At 54.9% G+C, this 22,997-nt stretch overlaps 1 protein-coding gene across 1 annotated transcript in view; it reads left to right on the top strand.

The window, feature by feature from the left end:
- CDH23 (cadherin related 23) overlaps positions 1–22,997 on the top strand; it is a 466,374-nt gene that overhangs the window by 380,163 nt on the left and 63,214 nt on the right. Inside the window, exons 30-39 of the mRNA XM_059054180.2 lie at positions 975–1,035; positions 2,010–2,158; positions 6,615–6,750; positions 7,341–7,729; positions 8,598–8,702; positions 9,020–9,022; positions 12,846–12,995; positions 14,091–14,219; positions 15,138–15,266; positions 16,417–16,644. Of these exons, the coding sequence (XP_058910163.1) occupies positions 975–1,035; positions 2,010–2,158; positions 6,615–6,750; positions 7,341–7,729; positions 8,598–8,702; positions 9,020–9,022; positions 12,846–12,995; positions 14,091–14,219; positions 15,138–15,266; positions 16,417–16,644 (1,479 nt within the window). The remainder of the gene's footprint in view (positions 1–974; positions 1,036–2,009; positions 2,159–6,614; positions 6,751–7,340; positions 7,730–8,597; positions 8,703–9,019; positions 9,023–12,845; positions 12,996–14,090; positions 14,220–15,137; positions 15,267–16,416; positions 16,645–22,997) is intronic.

Below are 22,997 nucleotides of genomic sequence, written 5' to 3'. Positions count from 1 at the left end.
CATCAACACACTTTTCAGAATCCTTAGACACGCAGCACAGGATTGAAGTGATTGGCAGAGACAAGAGGGCAGATCCAGAAGAAGTGGGAGGGCCCCAGGCATTACAAAGCAAGTCACTCGTACTATGGCCCCATGGGAGCCTGCCCAGCCAGGCAGGCTCGGGCCTCTCTCTGTATCACTTTGCAGGAGAGTTCTCTACTCCTATCCGGTATGTGGCGGGTGGAGGAGGTGTTCAGCTCGCAGTTTGACAGGACACACCTCAGGGCCAGCTGTGACTGCCAACAGCCTCAAGGCCAGACTCCTTGTCAAAAGGGCTAAGCACTGGGCATTCTCAGAGTGAGAACAGCATATCCCCAAGTCCCCCTGGAGATAGTCCATAAGCCTGAGGTACAGCTAAGCAAGCTGGGTGGGCTGGAATACACTGGAATGATCCTGGTGTGAATGGATATGGAACCTTTGGGAGATGGGGTTTCTGGGTCTCCCCAGTGTGGCTGTTATAGTATACAGTGCCTGACTGGGAGCCAGTGTGACTAGAATAGCTTCAGACCAAGGAAGTGGGGGCAAGGAGCAGTCATGCAATCCATCTACCCCAGGTGAGGCTCCTGGAATCTCAAAAGGCTGCAGGAGGGAACTGTGGAGGGCTGAGCTAGTCAAGCCTGGATCCAGAGAGCTGCAGCGCTGTCACCCACCTTCTCCTCCATGCTCCCCGAGAACCTGGAGGAGGGTCAGGGAACAGAGCTGGCAGGTGCCTCGCCATGGACAGGGCAGCATGGGGCCATCAACAGACAGGTTTCCTAGTGGGGGATGAGAAAGATGTGTCTCTCCCCTCTCCCACACCCCCAGCCTCGTGGGAAACCATGGGTTTAGGCAGGACGGGCTGGGAGTGGTGTGAGGGAGGGGGAGGGACTCCAGAAACACCTTCTCTGCCTGTGGGTGGAATTCAAGGAGTAACCGCGTGTCTCATTCTCCCCCAGCTAACAGCCACGGATGCGGACGAGGGCGAGTTTGGGCTTGTGTGGTACCGCATCCTTCACGGTGAGTGGGCTGCCCTAGGATGGCGGGGAGGGGGGCAGGCCCTCCTGCCCTGGGGGTAGCAGAGCTTCTCTAGGCTGCCAAGGGTTTGGGAGGTGCAGCCAGAGAGGCCCCAAGCGCTATACACACAGGGTGGGCAGGTCAGAGGGAGGAACCAGGGATGTTCTCCAGTCATTTGCACGAAGTTGGCTGTATTTTAAGTGAGGATGCATTCGATTGCCATGCTCCCTAAGTTCCTCATGTCCTATGGTTGGATATCACCCTGACAGAGGGGGCCTTGGGGAACAAGGCAGCCCCTGGCAGTGAGCTCCCAAGAGATTGAGCCTCATTGGCCCAACATGTTTCATGTGCCCATCCCTGAACCAATCATGATGGCCTTGGACACTAGGACAGCCCCTCAGTGAGCTCCCCAGAATGAGTCTCACTAGACCAACTGGAATCATGGGACCATGCCTGAACCACTCACTATGGCCAGAGACTAAAATGTGCTGATCTGCTCACTTCTGGAATCGGGTGAAATCACCCCTATGTAAAGCACACGGACTGAGAGTGGAGGTGGGAGGATCCCAAAGGAATATCAGTGTCCAGAAGATGAGGAAATGGGAGCTTCCCCAGTAAACCCCCAACAGAGAATTTGATTTGGGTTCCTTTCTTTGTAATGCCCCAGAGTCCTCTGAAATATTGAATCTACTGACACCACTGGGTATGGGCGTCTCAGGGGACCTGCACGCCTTCCATAGGGGTCACAGAGTGAGCTTCTGCCCTTCTGCCCCCTCCCTCAAATCCTGCTAGGCCAGGGCAGCATCAGGCAGAGGCTTCTTTGTCACTTCAGGCTTCAGCCACGCTCCTAAGACCTCGGGGCAGGGTCTGCATTCTGTGGGTCTGGGCTCCCCAGCTTCCCTCCCACCACCACCGCAATCCCACAAGCCTCCTACTCCAGGGCAGAGCCCATGCATATCATCTATCCCTCCACGCAGGTAACCATGGCAACAACTTCTGGATCCATGTCAGCAGTGGGCTCCTAATGCGAGGGCCCCGGCCCCTAGACCGGGAGCGGAACTCGTCCCACGTTCTTATAGTGGAGGCCTACAACCACGACCTGGGCCCCATGCGGAGCTCCGTCAGGGTGAGGCCGGGGGCGCTGGGGCTGGCATGTGGGTGGTGGGGATGTGCACTGGGCCAGCTCTCGGTGAAGCCCTGCATCCTGTTCAGCGCTGACCTCAGGGCTGGGCCAAGGCCTCAGGTGGGCCAGAGTTGGCCACCAGCTGGGACCCGGTGGGGGCAGGGCCACCCCTAGTTTAGGTGCCAAATGGCACCTGGAGTTCAGGTACGGTGGGGGAGCCTGGGATCTTGGACATGTCATTTTGCTCTAAGCCTCAGTTTCTCCAGATGTAGAAAGGGATCAGTGATACTGATGTCCATCCTAAGGGATGAGGTGTCCTTACTCTACTAACCCTCTGCATCCACACGACTCTCGAGGGTGGGCCAAGGAAACCTCACACACGTGATCTTGGAGCTGTAGATGTTGCCAGCTTCATTTTACAAATGAGGAGACTGAGGCGCAGAAAAGTCACTCGTGATAGAACCAGGGCTTGAGCCCAGATCTTTGAGTCCAAGTTCCGTGTTCTTTCCATTGGAAGTGTCCCCCAGATATTCCAGTCAGCACTCCCACCTGCCCCATCAGATATATTCTTTTCTGCCCACCCTCACTCACCTCGGGCCTCTCCCCTATGGAGCTAAAATCAAATCGACCTTAACCTTCCTGAGCGGTCAAAAATATGCACCCAGATATTCCGCTGGCTGGGCTGGTTGATGTACTCTCTTGCCCGGTAACAAGGGGATGACTGAGATGAATGAGATAACTTTCAAGTCACCCCCATCCTACCCCCACTGCACACTCAGCAGCTCACAGCCCCTTCCCCTCAACCAGATGGAAAATGAGTCAGACCCTAGAGGTGAAGAGTAGGAGGAAGATGGGAAAAGCTACGGTGGTGAGCAAGCAGGGACTTTTACCCAGAACAGAGTGGGGCTGAGTCAGCTCCTTTTATCACCCCATCTCCGCCCTGCTGTTTCCCTCCGGCTAGAACCAGTGAACAGAAGCCTGCCTCGGGTCACCATCACGAAGGAGGTGCTAGGGAGCGGGTGACCCAGCCTTGGCCCATCTTCTGCTGTTGCCCCCACGGCTCTGCCCCAGGAGGAGATGGGAAGGGAAACCTGGGTCCTTTTAGGCTGCCCCTCTAAGTGAGATCTTCCCAGATGGAGATGGCTGAGGGGGTCATAACCCTCGGGTATTTATACCTTGGGGCTGCTTGATTCCAGAGCCCTGGTGACTGAGGGTGAGACAGTTACCCGAATGTGCACCAGGGCAGCCCCACACAGCCATGCTCAGCTGCATGACTGCGAGATATTAAATCAGCACGTGACTTACTTACTGAACTCATTTAAGCCTCATAAAAACCCCATGAGGTAGGCACTGTTATTATGCCCATTTTATAGACGAGGAGACTGAGGCAAGGAGGGCTTGGCCAATGTGTTTAGGGTCCCATGGCAGTAAGGGTAGACAGAGCCAGGCTTGACACCCAGGCAGTCAGCTCAGGGCTGTTCTCTTAACCACGGTCCAACGCTGCCCCACGGAAGGTTCCAGAGCACAGAGACCACTGCTGCCTTATCCCCGAAGAGTCATTTTTAAGGTGGGAATTTGGTTGCTGGCCCTAGGGCCAGAACTTGATGGCCCTTACAGTACCCAGCTCCCACACCCCTGAGCCCTGGGAAAGCTGGGAACCTTTCTGAAGACAGTATAGGGACTCCCTGGACTCATTTTCCCAGCAGCAGCAGACATGGCTTGTAGGGACAATCCGTATTCTCCTGTTCCTGCTTCAGAGACCAAGACAGCACAGATGAGGGGCCAGGGAGTGTGAAGTGAAATGGTCCTCGTAGAGACTGGGGCCTCACGTGCACACTGCGCATGTGCACACGCACACACATCTCCTGCCTCGTCCCCTTTGGGTGGCACAGCGCTGGACAGAGAGTGGGGCTGAGAACCCAGGGAGCCCGGTAGCTCAGTCGCTGAGCCTCTCTGCTCAGCAAGAACTTGGCAGACCTGGCTGTTTCCTGTACATCTGTGTGTCTCAGGTTTGCAAACCACACACCATTTTACCTCCTGTCTCTGCTGCTAAAAACAAGGCTGAAACCAGTTAGAGGACAGTGGCATGCAGCCAGTCTCATGAAGGACCACACCCAGGCTCCATGCCACCTCCCTCTGTTTATTGCACTGTCGGACTAGCTCTGTTGACTCCACAACCCCTGGAGTCAAGTCCATTTGGACAAGCAGACTTGGGAAAGGGAAGGTTCACAGTTTCAAAAGATGGATGGGCAGCTTCTGTTTACAGCAAGAGAGTTCCTGAAATTCATCCATGCAAGTCCCCCACCCACCCACCCCACCCAGGATCTCCTCAGCCAAGTTCTTGGTGAAGCCAGACTTAGAAGGTTCTGGCTTGTGAGCAGCTGTGCTCTGAAGTAGGCACGCTAGTTTGCATAGTGGGTTCTGGGTGTCTGGCCATGAAAATTTGATGACATAGCAGGGCTACACGGGCCCCAAGAGCAGGGAAGTAGAGAAACCTTAAGCCCCATAAACTTCTCCTCCCCACTGGCTCTGCCACCCCACTCACCTCACAGTTCTTCACTGGTCAGGGCATCATTTCCACTTATACCAACAGAAGCCCCTTCCCTTCTGTCTAGCTAGTTCCCAGCTAACCCTGGAAGAGAAGCTGGGGCTGATCTGAGAGGCAGTGACCAGATCAGAAACCAAGTATGTGTGCTCTCAGATGGGGCCTCGCGCCGCCATCGGTGCTGGTGACCACACGTGTTAAATCCAAGCTACATGTCATTGCCCCTACCCCATTGGCTCCCCACCCGCTCTCCTGACCAGTTCCTGCTGGCCCTGGCGCTCTTAGACTGGAAGTAGGGTATCTCTCCTGTTTGGGGACCAGCTCACCCCGAGGATATAGCAAAGAGTGGTAAGGTTGCTAGACCGGGAACCAGAAGAAGCCCCACTCTCTTTCCAGCTCTCAGTGACCATAAGGCCTTGGGCAAGTCCCTCCCCATCTTTGGGCCTCTGTTCCCTCATCTGGGAAAAGAGGCAGGAGCCCTGGGCCTCCTTGAGTGCCAACACTCTCTGGTCTCTGACTATAACTCCCCTCCTCACCACACTGATCCTTCTAGACATAGCCCTGGTCCTGCCTATACCTGGACCAGACCCTCCCGTGCTCCTGTGTGTGTCGGGGGGATGGAGGTGCACAAAAAGAAGGGTGAGGTGCTGATCTCTAGCTGTAGCATCTCTCTCCGTAAACATCTTTTGAACTGTTTTTTTGTTGTTGTTTTGTAAGACATACGTTTTCATTAAAGAGAAATTAGAAAATGTAAATAAGCAATGATGAAAATTATGCATAATTCCACAATTCAGACATAGCCACTGTCTTGGGCAGGGTCTGCAGAAGCAAATCCTGAGACAAGGATTGGCGTGAAAGTGATGAGTGGGAAGTATAGGAAGTGTTCCCAGGAAAAGCCGGAAGGGGCTTGGGACCAGGAAGGAAAGGCAGCCAGCAAAGTGGAACACAGGAAACTGTGACTCAGTCCCACAGGGAGCTCTGGAGAGAGTCATCTCAGCTGCCCATCAGCCAGCGGCTAAGGGCTGCCTTAGCCAGTGTGGGACGTAATTCCCAGACACCTCCAGCTCTCTGGGTGTCTCTGGCTCCGGCAGCAGCGGGGGCTGGGGTTAGTTCCCAACAAAGAACCACAGTTCTGGCCGCTGGCAGTGAGAGCACCAGAGAAAGCACAAGAGAATCTAGAGTAGTCTGAGCACCAACATCCTCTGCTACCGCCATACTGAACGTTTTCATTTCTGTTCTCCCAGATGTATCTTGATAGTTGAATGGGGTCCCTTTAAAGTTTTCAGGCATTTTTGCAAGGCCCTGGCTCATTTTGTCTTCATAAACATCCTAGGGGGCTTCCCTGGTGGCGCAGTGGTTGAGAATCCGCCTGCCGATGCAGGGGACGCGGGTTCGCGCCCCGGTCTGGGAAGATCCCACATGTCGCGGAGCGGCTGGGCCCGTGAGCCATGGCCGCTGAGCCTGCGTGTCCGGAGCCTGTGCTCCGCAACGGGAGAGGCCACAACAGTGAGAGGCCCGCGTACCACAAAAGGAAAAAAAAAAAAAAAAAAAAAAAAAAAAATCCTAGGAGTGGCGCGGGGCGTGAACTGTTAAACTGATGTTACCGTCTCATAGCTGAGAAATTGGACGGCCCAAGTTTCACTAATTAGCCACAGGTTCCCACAGGATTTGCAGCAGAGCCAAGAGCAAGACAAAGTTTGTTCTCTAACATGATAGTTAAGTACCTGCCATGCGTCAGGTACTGTGCAGGGTGGGGGAACACGGTGACCAACCGGACAGCCCTAGGCCCTCCGTAGGGAGCTCACAGCTGGCCCAGGAGAGCAGTGACCAGACACGTAGGCTCGGGTGGGCGCAGCCCTGGGCTTACCCAGCACCCTCCCCCCCGACCTTTCATCCCTGGCCTGGCTCCTGCAGGTGATAGTGTACGTGGAGGATGTCAACGACGAGGCACCAGTGTTCACGCAGCAGCAGTACAGCCGCCTGGAGCTTCGCGAGACGGCGGGCATAGGCACGTCAGTCATCGTCGTCCGAGCCACGGACCGAGACACTGGTGAGGCTGGCAGGAGGAAGCAGGGGAATCTGTTCCCCACAGTGACCCGCCCCGGCTCATGCCTCCCTCTCCCGCGGGGCCTGTCATCCTCGGGATGCCTCGGGCTCCTCCATTGAGTGGCTCCCAGGTGGGGAGGGGCTCGTGGGACACTCTTGGTGGCATCCCCATCAGATTCCCAGTCCCAGGAGGATGGGAGTCAGGGGGAGTTGCCCTGGTTTCTGGGCAGAGAGAGAAGAGGTCACAAGCTTGGGAAGTCCGGATTTGTCGTCCCAGAACCTGGCAGCTCCTGGCTAACCTTTGGCTAAGGGCTAGGCAGGGCTGGGAGGGGTAAAGGACTTGTCCAAAAGCTGGCTGAGGCCTGCTCAGTCCCTGTGTGCTGGGCCTTGCCATCCTTGACCTGACCCCGTCCTCGGCAGTTCCTCTTGGGACAGTCCGACCCAGAGGCAGGGGGTGGTGCACACTGGGTAGGTGAGCCAAGGCCTCTCACCCTGTCCCTCTGGGACAGCAGTGGGTGTGCTGGGGCAGCTTGTAAAGCCACAAGGCAGCCCACCCCCACCTGGGACTGCACAGCCTCTTGTGCCCTCCTGTAGGGGATGGTGGCCTGGTGAGCTACCGCATCCTGTCAGGCGCGGAGGGGAAGTTTGAGATCGATGAGAGCACGGGGCTTATTATCACCGTGGATTACCTGGACTACGAGACCAAGACCAGCTACCTGATGAACGTGTCCGCCACCGACCAGGCACCCCCCTTCAACCAAGGCTTCTGCAGTGTCTACATTACTCTGCTCAACGAGCTGGACGAAGATGTGCAATTCTCCAATGCCTCCTACGAGACTGCCATCTTGGAGAACCTGGCACTGGGCACCGAGATCGTGCGGGTCCAGGCCTACTCCATCGACAACCTCAACCAGATCACCTACCGCTTTGACGCCTACACCAGCGCCCAGGCCAAAGCCCTCTTCCAGATAAATGCCATCACGGTGAGGGATGGCACAGCAAGGTTCAAGTGCAGCAAGGGTTCTCTCTGAGGGCAGGAAGCTCAATTCCTGTAAAGCTAACCAGCGTTTATTGAACTCCTTCTATATGCCCAGCACTCTCTTCTTTGTCGTAAAGATAAACATCCCCGTAATACATCCCTTTAATATGCAGAGATAAGATAAAGTTTATACACAGGCAACCTGCTGTCTTCTTGTTACTAGATAATGAAAGCTGTGCAAGTCATCGTGTTTCCCTTTTTACCGTGGCTCAGATATAAATTTCATGCTTCACTGCAGTAACTAGTCTTAGTTAGGTGTCTGGTGCAACGATGTCTTATCTACTGCCTGGATCTTACTCCTCCATCTTTGCGTTAGTGTGTCTTCTCTCAGAATCCCTTCTTTGAAAATAAGCAAGGTGATAATTGCTACAATGTGCCACGCCTTGTTCCGGGGCATGCTGGGGACACAGAGATGAACCAGACCCTTTGTAGCCCTCAGAGAGCTCTCAGGCTAGGAGTAGAAGTGGGAATAATCAAGGATGCAGATCAGAGCATCTCAAGGGAAGATATGAAAAGATCCACAATAGAGGTATAATGGAGCGTCTCTGGGGCCCAAATAGAGAGAGTGATCGTACCTGGCCGGGGAAGCGGGAAGCCTGCATGGAAGAGGTAATATCCGAGTGGGATTGAGAGAGAAGTAGGATTTCAGCAGACAGAGCTTCACGGAGAAGTTATGCCAGCAGAGGGGTGGGGAGTAATGTGAAGGTGGGAAAGTGGACAGAATGTCCAGGGTTGGCAAGGAGTCTAGCTTGGCCAGGGCACAGGACTGCTTGGGATACGATGTCACTGCCCATCTGACCCCCTCCCTGCAGGGTGTGATCACCGTCAAGGGCCTGGTGGACCGGGAGAAAGGTGACTTCTACACCTTGACGGTGGTGGCCGACGTCGGCGGCGGCCCCAAGGTGGACTCCACCGTGGTGAGTGGATCCCGGCCAAGAGCCCCATGGGTACAGCATGTCACCGCTCCAAGTCCCCCCAAACTGACATCTTCACCAGCCACCCAACATGCAGGCAGGCAGTGGGTGAGGGTTTAGGTAGCCCAGGGATGGCCCTGCAGCCGGCCATGCCACACCTTCCCTGGCAGCCTGGGCAGGGCTGAGACCTCGGGTGGGGGAGGGGTGGCATCCTCCACAGACCACTGCTTGGAGTGGGGCTGGAAGAGCTTGGGACTGCTAACCATCTGCATCTTTGCCTTTTCTCTCCCTTGACCACCTCCTGCCGCCTCTGCCTACAGAAGGTGAGTAGCCCGTGGACTGGTGCCCTCCCCTGTGGGTTGTCTGTGGCCAGTGCTGGCTTGGGCCCTGTGTGGCGCTGGGCCTTCCTGCCTCTCCTGGGGGAGAGGGCACATGGACAGGACTGCAGCTGGTCCCTGCTCAGACCCCTCCCAAACTTCCCCCCCCATCCACTCTCACACCTGAGCCCAGGCCCCTCCTGAGCACGAACTCCACATCCGGCTCTGTCCCCTCTAGCGGTCCTTGTCCTGTCAGGCCCCCCGCAGTGGGTCCTGGGGTGGGCATTGCACTAACAAGGAGTATGCGGAACACACAATGGAGGGAACACTGAGGCCTTATCCCAGCTCTACTCCTCAGCAGCTGTGTGACAGAAGGCTAATTGCTCAACCTCTCTGTGCTTCCTTTCCTTGGGTCTAAAGTGGGTATCATACCAACTGCCCTGCCTTCTTCAGAGGATGTGATGGAGATGGCAGATAGGAAGCCTTTGTAAACCAGGAAGGGTGATGGGAGCGGGGTCTGTAAGGAGGACCCCTTCCCTCTCTCGGGGTCAGTGTAAGGAGTATGTTACAGTAGTCATGTGAAGTGGGGCACCAGGGCCAGGGGAGTGCTGGGCAAGGGCAGCAGTGGGCCTATGGTGTGAGTCACTGCCCTTGAGGGCTCTAAGTAAAGGCACAGAGACCTTGTGAACTTTGGGGAGGGTGACTGCTGAGGTCAGAGGTGCAGACAAGATTCCTAGAAGGGTAGAGAAGCGGTGACCTCAGGCTAGGGGTGGATATGAAGATGGGCCCCAGGAGCGGGTCATGGGGTGGAATCCTGCAGTGATAATGAGAACGTTTAACAATCGATTCGGCTTGGGCCCCAGCCAGACTGGTCTGAGGCCATCTGTAGACCACATGGGTGTCCAGCTCATCATCAGCCTTGGTTACAGCCACGTTTTCACCCCTGCTGAGTCTTTTTCACCTTAGCCTAAAGGGATAGACCAACCCGGTGTCCAGGCTAAGAGCCAAATGCAGCTGCTTGGCATCCTGTGCCCCATGGCTCCCTCAAGGTGCCGGCTTGGCCGTACCCAAAAGGCCCCTCCATCCATGGGGCGAGCCTGGGGTGAGTGAGGCGACGAGCAGCAGTGAGCCCACACAGCTCCCCTCGACCCCCCAGGTCCCTGAGGGCAGCCAGTGAGCAGAGCCCTCAGGTGGCAGATGGTGGGCAGGTGCCCTGTGTCCCACAGCTCGTGGCAAGGCTCCTGGTCTTCCCCACCAGAGGATCTAAGACTCAGAGGGGTTAAATGGAGCCCCCTCACAAGCCTCAGCATTCTCATCCATAAAATGGGCCCAGTTTCCCCTCGCCCCTGTTGTGCGGAGTCAGCGGGTTTGAGGCCACGTAGAGCCTGGTGAGCAGTAGGGCTGTCTCTCCCGAGGCTGCCGAAGCCCCTCGTGGACCAGGCAGCCACTTGCCGTGCTGGGGCTGGTGAGGGTGTTTCAGAACACGCACTCCTCCATGGGCCCCCGTATTGTCACAGTCCCTTCACTCTCTTCCAGGAAACAGGACCCACCCCTCTTTGTTCTGCCCTGGCTTCCTCTCAGAGGCTCCCAGGGGCCACTGCCCCAGATACACCAGCCCTGTCAGTCCCAAACTTGTTGGAGGTGCCAGGGTGGAGGCAAGCTGAGGGGCCTTTTAAAGGTGCCACCATTTCCTCTGCGAAGCCGGAACCCCCAAACCACAGCTCACCTACACCTGACTCCTCCTCAGCCCCCCAGCCCCCGTGGCCCTGAGAGGGGTGGGGAGGCAGCAGAAGGGGCAGGCTGGGTGGGGGTGGCTGGGGGGTTACTCAGAGCCATAGGAGCTCTGAGTAACACCCCCGGGCTTTTGAGGGATTGGGGAGAGAGATTTGGGCCCTGAGACCATGGGTGGGGACACAGGCCCATAGCTCATTCCCGTAGATCTGGGTACCTGCCTTCCAAACTCACTCACTGATGCAGACTCCCCACTGCTGGGAGCACCTCATCAGAGTAGCAAACGTGGAGGGAGCACCTACTGTGTGCCAGGCTCTGGGTTGGGCTCAGGGTACATGCAGTGGGAAGCCAAAATCAGACGTGGCTTCTGCCTTCACAGGCATAAGATAGAGTAGGAGAAAGACACTGATCAAATTACCACACCAATAAATATATGCCACGAGAGAGTAGATGACAAGATGTCAGGGAAATCAAGGAGGGCTTCCCGGAGGGAGTGACTCAAGCTGAGCTCCTCAGAAAGCATAGGAGTTTACAGAGTAGAGAAGGAAGAGCATTTCAGGCAGAGGGAACAGCAGGTGCAGAGGCCCTGTGGTGGGAGGAAGCATGCGGAGTCCCAACAAGGCCTTGACCAGAGTGAGAGAGTTTTGGAGGGATCAGATTGCACGGAGCTTGTTTGTTTTCTCCCTGAGAACAGGGTGGTAGACATTATTATGCCCATTTCACGGGTGAGCAGACTGGGGCTCTGGGACTCCACAGAACTCCCTGACCAAAATTTATGATGGGTGGGCAGCGTCTTGGCAGGTGAGATCCTTCCTGTCTGCCAGGCCAGAAGCAGGACAAGGACCACATTTGTTGGCTCGTTTATTCCTTCCAGCATTCTGATTCTGTAGGTGTTCTCGTTCCTACTTTCATCTGAGGAAATGGAAAATCAGAGAGGTTGAATAACTTTTGCTAAATCACACAGCTAGTAAGTGGTAAAGTTGGTCCTGCTGTGAAGCCTGGGTTTGTTGCCTACAGTTCTGACAGCTGCCTGAAATGTGGAAGCGTGGCTAGAACTGAGATGGGGATAGTCCTGATTAGGAAGGAGGGAGGGTGAAGTGGAATCTTCTCTGAGTCGTGGTGAGGTTCCACAGGCTCCCCATGGAGTCCTGTGCACACCAGGAGGCAGGTAGGCCTGGGAGCCCCAGAGCCCCAGGCCTGGGAAAGGAGAGGATGGGATCTGGCCTGGAGCAGGGTGGTGGGAGAAGGCCTGGCTTGGGATTGCTAGAACCTGAGCCTCCTCCCCTCCCCCCACACTGTAATCCCCTCATCAGTGAACCGGAGGGGTACCTATGACTCTGGCTGCGTGGCCCATGGCCATCCATGGGCTGGAAGCTGCACCCCCAGCCAGGCCTTCTCTCCAGGCTTGCTATTCAAATACTGCAGGAGAAGCATGAGCTGCAGACACAAAACAATGTGCTCTTTGCGTGCAACTTGCATGTTCCCTGTTTTTATCTGGTATTTGGAAATTCCCCTCTCTTCCTCATCTGCCCTCTCCCCACTGGGACCACCAAGCCACCTTGTGACCCCTCTCCTGCTCCTGAGCCCTGTTTCCTTCCCTCTCATCTAAAGGTGCAAGTGAAGAGGCCTTTGGGCAATATCTGGTTGCCAGATGTGTTTTAGCTGGCCCGCACAAAAAAATTTTTTTTTACTATCACCACCTAATTCCACATAAAAATCTGGATTCCTAGTTCCTTCTGAAAAACAGGAAGCTCTGCCAGTGCCAGGCTGACACACCCTCATGGTTGTGGAGCCGAGTAGCCTCCGTTTCCTTTAGCCAGGGCCCATGCCTTCCGGTTCTCCAAGGCCCCACCACTTCTGAGTCCCCCCGCCAGGCCCCAGCATTTGAGTGTGTGCAGCCCTCCCCCACCAGACTTTCAGAAGAAATGCGCTCAGGGCCTCTGTGTAATGTCAGGGTTGGCCTAGGCAGGCTCTGAAAGCTTGCTGACCTTCTGGAACTGATTGGAGGTCCGGTCCCCACTGGGCCCACGATGGGACCCTGTGTTTGGGGTCAGGGAGGGGAAGAAGGTGGGAGGTCTCTGGCCATGTTCACACCCAGGTCTACATCACCGTGCTGGATGAGAATGACAACAGCCCCCGGTTCGACTTGACGTCCGACTCGGCTGTCAGTGTGCCCGAGGACTGCCCCGTGGGCCAGCGCGTGGCCACTGTCAAGGCCTCGGACCCCGACGCCGGCAGCAACGGGCAGGTGGGCACCGAGTGAAATAGTCCAGATCTGCCCTGTCAGCAGGAGCTCCCACAGCCCCTCAGCCGGAGGGGACCGCCAAAGCCATCCCCTCCCTGAGCAGGAAGCAGGGTCATCCGGGCTCTGCCGGGCCCTGAGCAGGTCTGCCCTGCCCTCACTGCAGTCCATGGTCCAGGGAAGGAGACAGAGCCGTGCAAGCTGTCAGCCCTGCCTGCGTCCAAGGAACACGAGGCCCAAGGCTGGCCACGGCTCAGTCCCCGCGGCAAGCTGAACACAGAGGGGGTTTAATTTCCCCAGTGACTCCTTGGTCACCGCGTCCACAAACCACACAGCATCTCACCCCTGTGTGCCAGCCCTCCCCACGAGGACCCGGGGCCCCAAGAGATCACACTCCTGCTCCGCCTGCTTCTCAGGCCCCCCTTCCTGTCCCCTGGCAAGAAGTGTTCCCCACCACTGCAGCTTTGGGCACCCCCCCAAGCACAAGGAAGAGGGGTGACAGAGCACACCAGTCTTCACACCACTTTGATCTGTCCTACAAATTGAGGTGTGTTTCAGGAGGTTTCCACTGGTTTTTAAATGCTTGCACACCTCTAGGGGGCCAAGAGATGCTGGCTCTGGAGTTGGAAGCCTATGGGTTCCAATCCTTGTTCTCTTGGGCACTTGCAAGCTGTGTGACCTTGCCAGTGACTTCTTGTTCCTGAGCCTCCTCTCTGAGCTGAAGAGAACAGCTCCCTTTGACAGGGTTGCTGTGAGAGCCAAACAGAGCCCATGTGACACCAGGGCTGTGCCTGCTCCTCGCAGGGGGGCTCAGTGCTCCCCCGCCCTGGGAAATCTCATGTGGTGGGACTCGCACCTGGCTCCAGGCCAGTATGCTTGCTTCCCCCACACCCCTAGCCTGTCATAGGCCCTGCACCCGCCCTGTGGACCTGCCACCCCCATTTTGAAGGATGTAACCACTTTGAATAAAACACATTCTTCTCAGTCTCCCAGGCTGAGCAAAGGGCTCAGGTGGGCGGGAGAGTGCTCCTTGGCCCGGCCAGCTGCTTGTCCTCCCCACTTCTTCACCCCTCGCCCCTCATCCTCTCTCTTCCCTTACAGGTGATCTTCTCCCTGGCCTCTGGCAACATTGCTGGGGCCTTTGAGATCATCACCACCAACGACTCCATTGGCGAAGTGTTTGTGGCCCAACCCCTGGACAGAGAAGAGCTGGACCACTACATCCTCAAGGTGAGTACCAACTGCCTTCCATCCCAAGAGAGCTCATCCTCTCAGCACGCCCTGGCTGTCAGCTTCCTGCTGTCACCAAGTGCCGTGGGCAGGCAGCACCCCTTAGGACCAAGAGCGTGAGTGAGGCTGACCTGAAAAGGGTATCCTGGAAGGGGTTTCTGGACCCAGAGCAGGAAACAGCAGAGGTGTCTGTGCCTGCTGCCAGAGCCAGGAGAGAAAGCCTGGCAGGTGATAGAGCCGACTCCTCCACAGCCACGGTGTGGCCTTGGGCAAGTTGTTTACTCTGGCTGGGCCTCAGTTTCCCCTCTTGTGCAATGGGCAGAAAAACCTGGCTTCCTCTGCTGAGGTGAGGAATGAGGAAGGCCACCACTATTGCTGAGGCTACCATGTTTCCTGAGGGGTCTCTAGGGACCCCAGGGCCATGCTTCTGCAGGGGTCTGAGCTCTAGAACACTTTCTACAGGCCTCCAGGAAACATCAGGGCTCCTAGGGACAGGCTCAGGCTATGGTTAGGACTCCAGCTCATTGCCAAAAAGATTATTTGAGACTGTTCCTCTATTTGCCAGAGACCAGGTCTGAGCGCATGGAACAGAGGCCTTGAAGCTAAAGGCACGAGCCCTGGGTCTGGTTGCAGGCCCAGGGTCACAGTCAGGGGCAGGACGGGGAGGTAAAGACCATGCACATCGGAGTCAGATTGCAAAGGACGGTTACCAAACAGACAAGTATTGGGCAACGATTGTTTGCAGCATGGGGCAGAAGGTGAAAGCCTTGGGGAGACTCCAAGGGGTAGGGGGCAGGGATGGGCCAGCAAGTCTCTCTGGCCTCTCAGTCCCCACCCCCACCACTGAGCAGACAGCCCATTTGGACTCCATATTCCTGATCCTTTTAGCCCTGACTCCAGTCATTCCCCTCCTTGCAGGTTGTGGCATCCGACCGTGGCACCCCTCCACGGAAGAAGGACCACATCCTGCAGGTGACCATCCTGGATGTCAATGACAACCCCCCGGTGATCGAGAGCCCCTTTGGGTACAATGTCAGCGTCAACGAGGTGAGAGTGGCTCTGGTGCCCATATAGCTGGATGTCTTGGGTGGACAGCGGGTGTGAGCCGACCGTGAAGCACATGTTTAAATATCTGCCTGGGGACTTCCCTGGCGGTCCAGTGGTTAAGACGCCATGCTTCCGCTGCAGGGGGCGCAGGTTCAATCCCGGGTCGGGGAACTAAGATCCCACGTGGTGTAGCCAAAAGAAAAAAAAAAAACAAAAAAAAAACGCATAAATATCTGCCTGACCCATAGTTTCTCAGATCACAGGGATGGGGACGTGGCTTACACATTCATGATTCTATCCCTAACACCTAGGCCAGGTACTGGAATGTGGTGACTTTTTGTGATTTGGATGGAAAGGAGAGGGGAAGAAGAAAGTCGCCTTTCACCATCAACAGGAAACTGAGGTTTACCCTGGGAGAGCTGCTTTTAAATAAAACAGCTCATTTTTGGAAAATGTTATTGAAGTATAGTTGATTTACAATGTTAGCTTCAGGTGTACAGCAAAGTGATTCAGTTATACATGTATTCATTCTTTTTCAGTTTCTTATATAGGTTATCACAGAATATTGAGAACCTGTGCTATACAGTAGGTCCTTGTGGATTATCTAGCTTATATATAGTAGTGTGTACACGTTAATCCCAAGTTCCTGATTTATCCGTTCCCCCCACCTTTCCCCTTTGGCAACCATACGTTTGTTTCCGATTATCTGTAAAAACAGCTTATTTATTACTCAATAATTAAACTGAGTCACGTCAGGAGAATTTTTGCCCAGGCACTGCTGAATATCATGCCCGGTTGGACGTTCGTGAAGGCCTCCCTCAGTTCAGACCCTGGCTCTCCCACTGACTGGCTGTGTGATTTGCACACATTCCTTCCTGGCACCTCAGTTTTCCCATCTGTAAATGGGGTTGACCTAATCTGTAGCATTATAGAGAGGATTTGATGAGTTAACTCAGGCCCCCCGGCATGTAGTAGATACCCACAGAATGTTCGTCACCATCATCTTTATCTTCCTCATCGTTGCCCTAGGGTAGTCAGAGCAGAGCTTTCTAGAGGTCCAGGTGCAGCCCTTGGGCTCTCAGGAACAGGAGCTAGACTTTGTCCTAAAGGCCTTGAACCCGGAATGACCGCTTTCCTGCTCTCCCCCCAGAATGTGGGCGGGGGTACCGCTGTGGTCCAGGTGAGAGCCACCGACCGTGACATCGGGATCAACAGCGTCCTGTCCTACTACATCACTGGGGGCAACGAGGACATGACCTTCCGCATGGACCGCATCAGTGGCGAGATTGCCACGCGGCCTGCACCACCCGACCGTGAGCGCCAGAGCTTCTACCACCTGGTGGTCACCGTGGAGGACGAGGGCACCCCTACCCTGTCGGTGAGTGATGAGGGGTGGCCTCCGGGAGAGAAGGGTGGGGGAGGGGCAGCTTCGCCTTCTGTGTGACAGGGATGAGATGGGTGGGAGTGGAATATGCCACTCGCCCATGAGTCCTCCACAACTCCTTTATCGCGCCTTGAGTCCATCAGCCTACGAGTACTTATGGAGGGCCAGTGTGTGCCAAGCTAGGGTGTCGGTTCACCCACCTCTGCAGCCACTCAGCCTCTATTTAGCTGTGTTTGCTTGCCCAGTGCAGCTGTATGGGATGGTACAGATTGAGCCTGAACCTCAGGGCCTGGCCAGCCCCGACTCCGCACTCCGCCTGCCAACCTGTGCCGTGTACCTGTGGGGCCTCTGTGCCAAATGGAAAAAGGTGCCCTCTGGCCTCTTCCCCTGCATCACGTTGGTGTGACACGCTGTGGCAACACATCAGGGTCAGAAAGGGCTGATGTCCATGGTCCCGTCTGATGTGTGAATGGGTGGGGCCACCGCCCAAGGCAATGTGCAAAGTCCACAAAGTTGCAGAAGGAGGCAGGGCCTGCAGGGCTGGATGGTTACGCCGCTGTGTGGGGTGATGGGCTGGAGGATGACGATGTCTACTGTTAAGCTGGCTTCATGATTGTGAGCAAGTCAGAACCTCTCTGAATACTGGTTTTGTCATCTGTAAAAGAGAGAGAATATCTCCTTCATAGGTGGTGTTTGGGGAATTGAATTAGCGCCTGTCTGTGGCAGCACTTGGTAAACCACGAGGAGGAGGAGTGTATCAGCTATCTATCGCCGCAGTAACCCTGCATTATAAACCAGAGAGGCATAAAACAACCATTGACTTAGCTCCAGTTCTGCAGGCTGGCAGTTGAGACCTAGCTTAGCTGGGTGGTTCTTCTGCTGTCAGCTGGGCTCCCACATGTGTGCATGGGCAGCTGTGTGTCGGTTGGATGGCTGCTCTTTTGGGGGTTGGCTGCCCATCAGTTGGGATAACAGGGCAACTGGGCCAACTGTCTCTCTCCCCTTTCAGAAGGCTGGTCAGTGCTGGTTCTCATGGAGCCAGAAAAGGTCCGGGGAAAAGAGCAGAAACATGCAAGGCCTCTCAAGGGCCAGGCTTGGAACTGGAACAGGGTTATTTCTGCCACATTCTGTTTGCCAAAGCAAGTCACAAGGCCAGCCCAGTTTCAAAATATGGGGAAATAAACTCTCTCTTTTGAAGGAATGAACTGCAAAGTCACATTGCAAAGAGTATAGATACAGGGAGGTGTAAGGATTGGGGACATTTGTATAATGTGTCTACCCTCGGGACCCTGATTGTAAATGAGGCCTCAGCTCTATCCTTCTACCCCCAAAAGGTGACTCTGTTGGACCCCTCTCCTTTGGCAATGGCACTGTGGACTGTGGGATCAGAGCAGGCCTGGGAGGGGCTTTTTATCTGGAGTGACTCTGGGGAGGATGGTGGAATTGGGTCAATCCCAGGAAACCACATTCTGAAAAGCCCAGGATAATACTAATCACTTCAGCCAGTCATACCCAGTGGGCCAAATGGAGTCACATTTACAGGGCACATGTAACTGAGAGGAGGACAGGTAGGGGTATCATTTATTGTGGCAAAACGGAGGGACTCAGTTTTGACTTAACCCCTCCCTACCTGTACCTAGCTTCAGAGTGAATCATCTTCTTGGTCATCTCTCCAAGAGCATTTACAAATGTATTGGACTACAAGTAACAGAAACTTAATTATGGATTCGTAAATGAGTGAGAATGAATTTTTCTCACATAACAACAATTCCAGAGAGAATTACAAACGTTGATTTCATGCTCAGTGATGTCAGAGCTAATGTTTCTTGGCCTTTACTTCATGGTTGCAAGGTGGCTGCTATAGCTCCAGCCATCATGTCAGAGTTCAAGGCAGGAAATGGCAAAAAAAAAAAAAAAAAGAGCTATGCAAGCCACTTCTGTCCTTTGGCTAATTACTTAGGGGCCACATATAACACTGCCTCAAATAAAAGCAGGGCTCTGTTAGTGAAGAAGAGGTGGGCAACTCATAGCATCTGCCATGCTGCTCTTTTTCATCCTGACCTAGGCCAGTGAACACACCACTCTTACCCCCACTCCCCACCCTTCTCTATAACCCATAGTCCTAGAGTTTTCCAGGGAGGCAGATGGTGAGACCCATAATATTCTAAGACCCTGAGTTCGGGAGGCAACATCTGGTTTCCTTTTGGTCCCCAGAAGAAATGAGAATTCGAGAAATGTGAAATCACCTTAGCCACCTTTAGCCACCCCGAATGGTGGGCCACTCCCCCAACAGTCCCTGCAGAACTTGGGACTGGTCCCCATGGCCAGAAGTTTCATCTGTTGACCAAACTCTCCTTAGAGATCCACCCTAGCCTGGTGGAGACCTGTGAGCACTGCCTTCCCACACGCAGTCCCCTGACATTCTGGCCCTCCTTGAAGCAGATCGTGGCCTCTTCCAGCTCCCTGGTAAGAGTGTGGGAAGTTGGGTGGTGAGAAATGCAGTCTCCCTTTGTCTGCCTTCCTCATCTTGGTCATCACGAACTCTGCTCCAAGAAAACAACTTCAGAATGACCAAGATCAGGAATGGGGTATATGTATATGGGTGTATATGGTTCCTGGGCTGTACTATAATAATATAGACAAACAGCATCAGGTACCAGCTGGAAAAACATTTAAAGGAGAAAACTTTTAAGTCAAAAAGTATCCATTCTTTCCATTTTTTTTCCGCTTCCTCATGATGGGAAAAGATCACTTTGATTTGATTTTTGTTGGTGACACCACAGTGAGGAACTACAGGGACCACAGGGGCATTGTTGAGAACTTAGCACCGGACCATATTTGTTCAGTTGTTCATTTATTCATTCAGCCAGTGTTCCCTGAATACCCTCTATGTGCCAGGCTCCAGAGATACAGAGATGAAGGCAGTGCGGGTCCTGCCACGATGAAGTGCAGCTGAGTAAGGGAGGCGATGAGGACATCCCTGTGCAGGGCCAAGGTGCAGATGGGGCACTGAGAAGGCCTAGGGGAAGGCTTCCCGGGGCAGGTGACACCTGGGCTGTCTTGTCAGTCAGTCACAGTTAGCACAGCAAAGGGGGAAAGCATATTCTGGAACTGGGCATCAACCTGAACAAAGGCCTAAGAGCAGGCGATAATCCGGGGTGGGTCCAGGGAGCTGCAGGTAGTCTAGGCCCATGGCAGCATTCAGAGCCCAGAGCAGGGCTCTGTGTCTACATATCCTCCCCATCACATTCTGTCTGGGGCAGGCCCCGGGGGCCAGTCCCAATACTTTCCCCAGTGCCCCCTCCACTCCCTCCTGGCCCAGCTAAGCCAGGGCCCTACAGTCAGTGCCCCTCCATGATTGACATTTGTCTCCGAGGAGTGCTGGACCCTTGAAGGTTTGCTGCCACCGACCAGGCTGTTACTTTTGGGCAGTGAACCCTCTGGGGTCATGAGTGCCCCCAAGCCAGAGGTGACCAGAGGAGGGGCCTTGTCTGCTATTGGGCAGATTTCACTGGCTGAGTATTGAGGAAGTAGGATCACTCCAGCATCTTCTAGACCATCCAGAACCCTGAGAAGCCTCAGACCAGTCATCTCGAGGTTCCAAGAAAGGTCACCGTGGTTTAATAGGGGTGCATCCATCTGTCCAGAGGCGCCCAGCAGACCCACACGCCGTCCTCTTGTTCCCACCCACAAGTACCTGCCTGGTTCAAGCAAGCCCTCACTGGCACAGGACCAGCCTTCCTGTTGGACAAGGGCAAGTAAGAGTTATTCATTCATTCATTCTTTCATTCATTCATTCAACACCAAGTATATGCCAGCCCTGTGCTAGAGGCCAGGAAGTCAGAAATGAGTTGGACACAGCTCTGCCCTCAAGGAGCCTACAGTTAGTGGGGAAAATGGACACATAACAGAGAGTTGACACTCTAGGATGTGATAGAATGCTAGGAGGTCAGAGCCAGGAGCCAGGGAAGGTTCTGGACAAGGCATTTGCATCCATGTCTTAAAGGATGAGGCTTTCTAAGCAGGGAGGGGGTGGGATTCAGCTATATAGTCTCCCTAAAACCAAGAGAAATCCTATATCCGAGGCCTCCCCTCTCTTCTTTTCTCCCTAGGGTCCCCTCCCCCACAGTTTCCTGAGAGCAGAACATTCCTGCAAGTAGCCCAGGCCATCCCCACCCAGCTCTCAGTCCCGTATCACCCAGAGCTCAGGACAGCTGTGCTGCAAGGGGCATCCGGGCCAGCCTAGGCCAGTCACACAATGGTGTGCACCCAGTAGGGGAAGTCGTAGTACAGCCTCGGCCCTCTGCCTCGCTCCAGGCCACAGACAGGGAGGGCAGGCTTGGGGGAGGGCTCCAAGTGGCCGTCAGGAGACCCCTGCAAGAGGAAGGGCTGGGCCCAGGGAGGAAGGACGGAAGGCAACTGGGAGGTCAGGAACTGAGCCCCAGGCACAGAGGTACCTTGGCAGGGGGATGGGGAGACGGAGGTTCCTGAGGGGGCCTCCCTGCTGTGCGAATCACAGCCAGAGGTTAGCAATCCCAGATAACCAGCCCTGGCTTCTAAGGCTGGTGGGGACCTGCAGAAGACACCTGTCCAGGCAGAAAGACAGAAAATCTCCCACCACCCGCTTCTGGTACAAGAGTCGCCAGCAACAGCCCCATGAAAGTCTGTGAGCAGGGGATGCTGCTCTTGGCAACTCACCTCATATTTTTAGAGCTGAGGCTCCTCTGTTTATTAAACTTGGACCCTGCTGCTGTTTGTGAAGCCTGCTTCCCCTGGCTCAAGCTCAGGAAACCCCAGCCCGGCCCCTTCCCTGTGCTGCACACCAAGTAAGTCGGCCTTCTCTGGCCCAGCATGATTAAATTCAGACCCTTGCCCGAGCCCTGCTTCTTGAGAGTGTTCTGCAGCTGCTCAAATGCTACACATGCAACTGGCTCAGGTCCTCCAAGAGACCCTGGGGCTCTGCAGGTAGATGAGTTTCTCCCTTCCCCATTCCCCTCCTGCAAGCAAGTGGGGTGCACGGGCTGCCATGCCCACCAGGAGTCCTGTGGTTTCAGGGCTGCCAGGCAGGAAGGGGAGTGAAAATACTGATGTGGAAGGAGTAGAGCCACAAGCTTGTGGGCACAGTTTCATCCCCCAGGGCCCGGCATGTACTGTGAGCAAGTCCAAGTCCTGGCCTGTAACGCCGCTCGCTTCAGTGCAGAGGAAGGAGCACAGGCCTGGGAAGCAGGAGACCCAGACTTCAGTCCCAGTTCCACATTCAACCGTGACAAGACACAAACCTTTTGGAACCTCAGTTTCCCTATGCATTAAATGGCACAATAAAACCTTCCAGGGTTTTCCAGGGGAGGAGTGGGGAGGAGTAGGAACCAAAGAAGTAATAGCACCTGGTAAAGTGTTTTGGAAAGCACAGTATTATCACAGAAGAGGCAAAGATATATGGAACACAGACTGCCCTTCCTTATCCTGTGCCCAAGGCATGCATTGCTAGCGGATGTCAGCACTTTCTCATTAAGCTATATTGATACTTCAGAATCCCTCTTAACATATATTCCAGGAAGCCATACCAAGAGATCAGAATTGCAAAACAAAATGAAACCCATGCCCGTTGGCCTGCAAAAGCTCAGGGCATCATTACTGTTGAGGAGAGAGCCCAGACAAAGCTGCTGGGAACTCCAGCTAGCCGAAAGTCAGAGGTGGCCCTGCCGATTGTGAGTGGCCCAGAGGACAGAACCCTGGCCTCCTGGTTCAGCCTATCACCCAGTGGCTGTGTTTCAGTCATCAGCTCTACAACCAGGTCCAAAGGGCAGGCTGTTATTGGATCCCTGCCATAGAACTCATAGAATAGTGAGGGAGACACAGCGTCCATGCAGGAGAGGTGACCATGCAAAGCGGGTACAGTGCATGCCCAGTGAAGGGGCTAGATGGTCAGTGCTCTCAGTGGGCTGGGACAGATGCTCGTCTGGGCTGTGAGTGTCAGCTTCCCAAGAGGACTTTGCACCTAGCATCCTGGCTGCCAACCTCAGTTCCTTTTTCTGCCATTGTTATTCCCTTTGAGTTCCCTGAGCAAATCTTAGCCCAGCCCCCAGCACAGTTAGGCCAGCCCTGGAGAGCTCTAGCTGTCACCCAGGAAGGCCTCCTCCAGGAGGCAGGGCTGCAGAGCCCCAGCTGGGGTGGAGAGTAATAAGGCCTCTGCAACCCCCAGCCCCACCTCGTCTTCCCAGTTCCCTCACCACAGAGCACTCCGTGACGAAGGTGATGCATTAGCCCCTCTATGCCAGGCTGCCGTGTGTAGGAGGGAGCTCTGGCCAGGCAGGAGCCAGGGTATCCCCAGGGCTGGTCTTTCGAGA

The sequence above is a fragment of the Kogia breviceps genome, chromosome 2 (assembly GCF_026419965.1).
Source record: "Kogia breviceps isolate mKogBre1 chromosome 2, mKogBre1 haplotype 1, whole genome shotgun sequence".
In the NCBI taxonomy this organism is placed as follows: Eukaryota; Metazoa; Chordata; class Mammalia; order Artiodactyla; family Physeteridae; genus Kogia; species Kogia breviceps.
The sequence above is the reverse complement of the archived record's forward strand: the minus strand, read 5'-3'. Positions and strand labels throughout refer to the sequence as shown.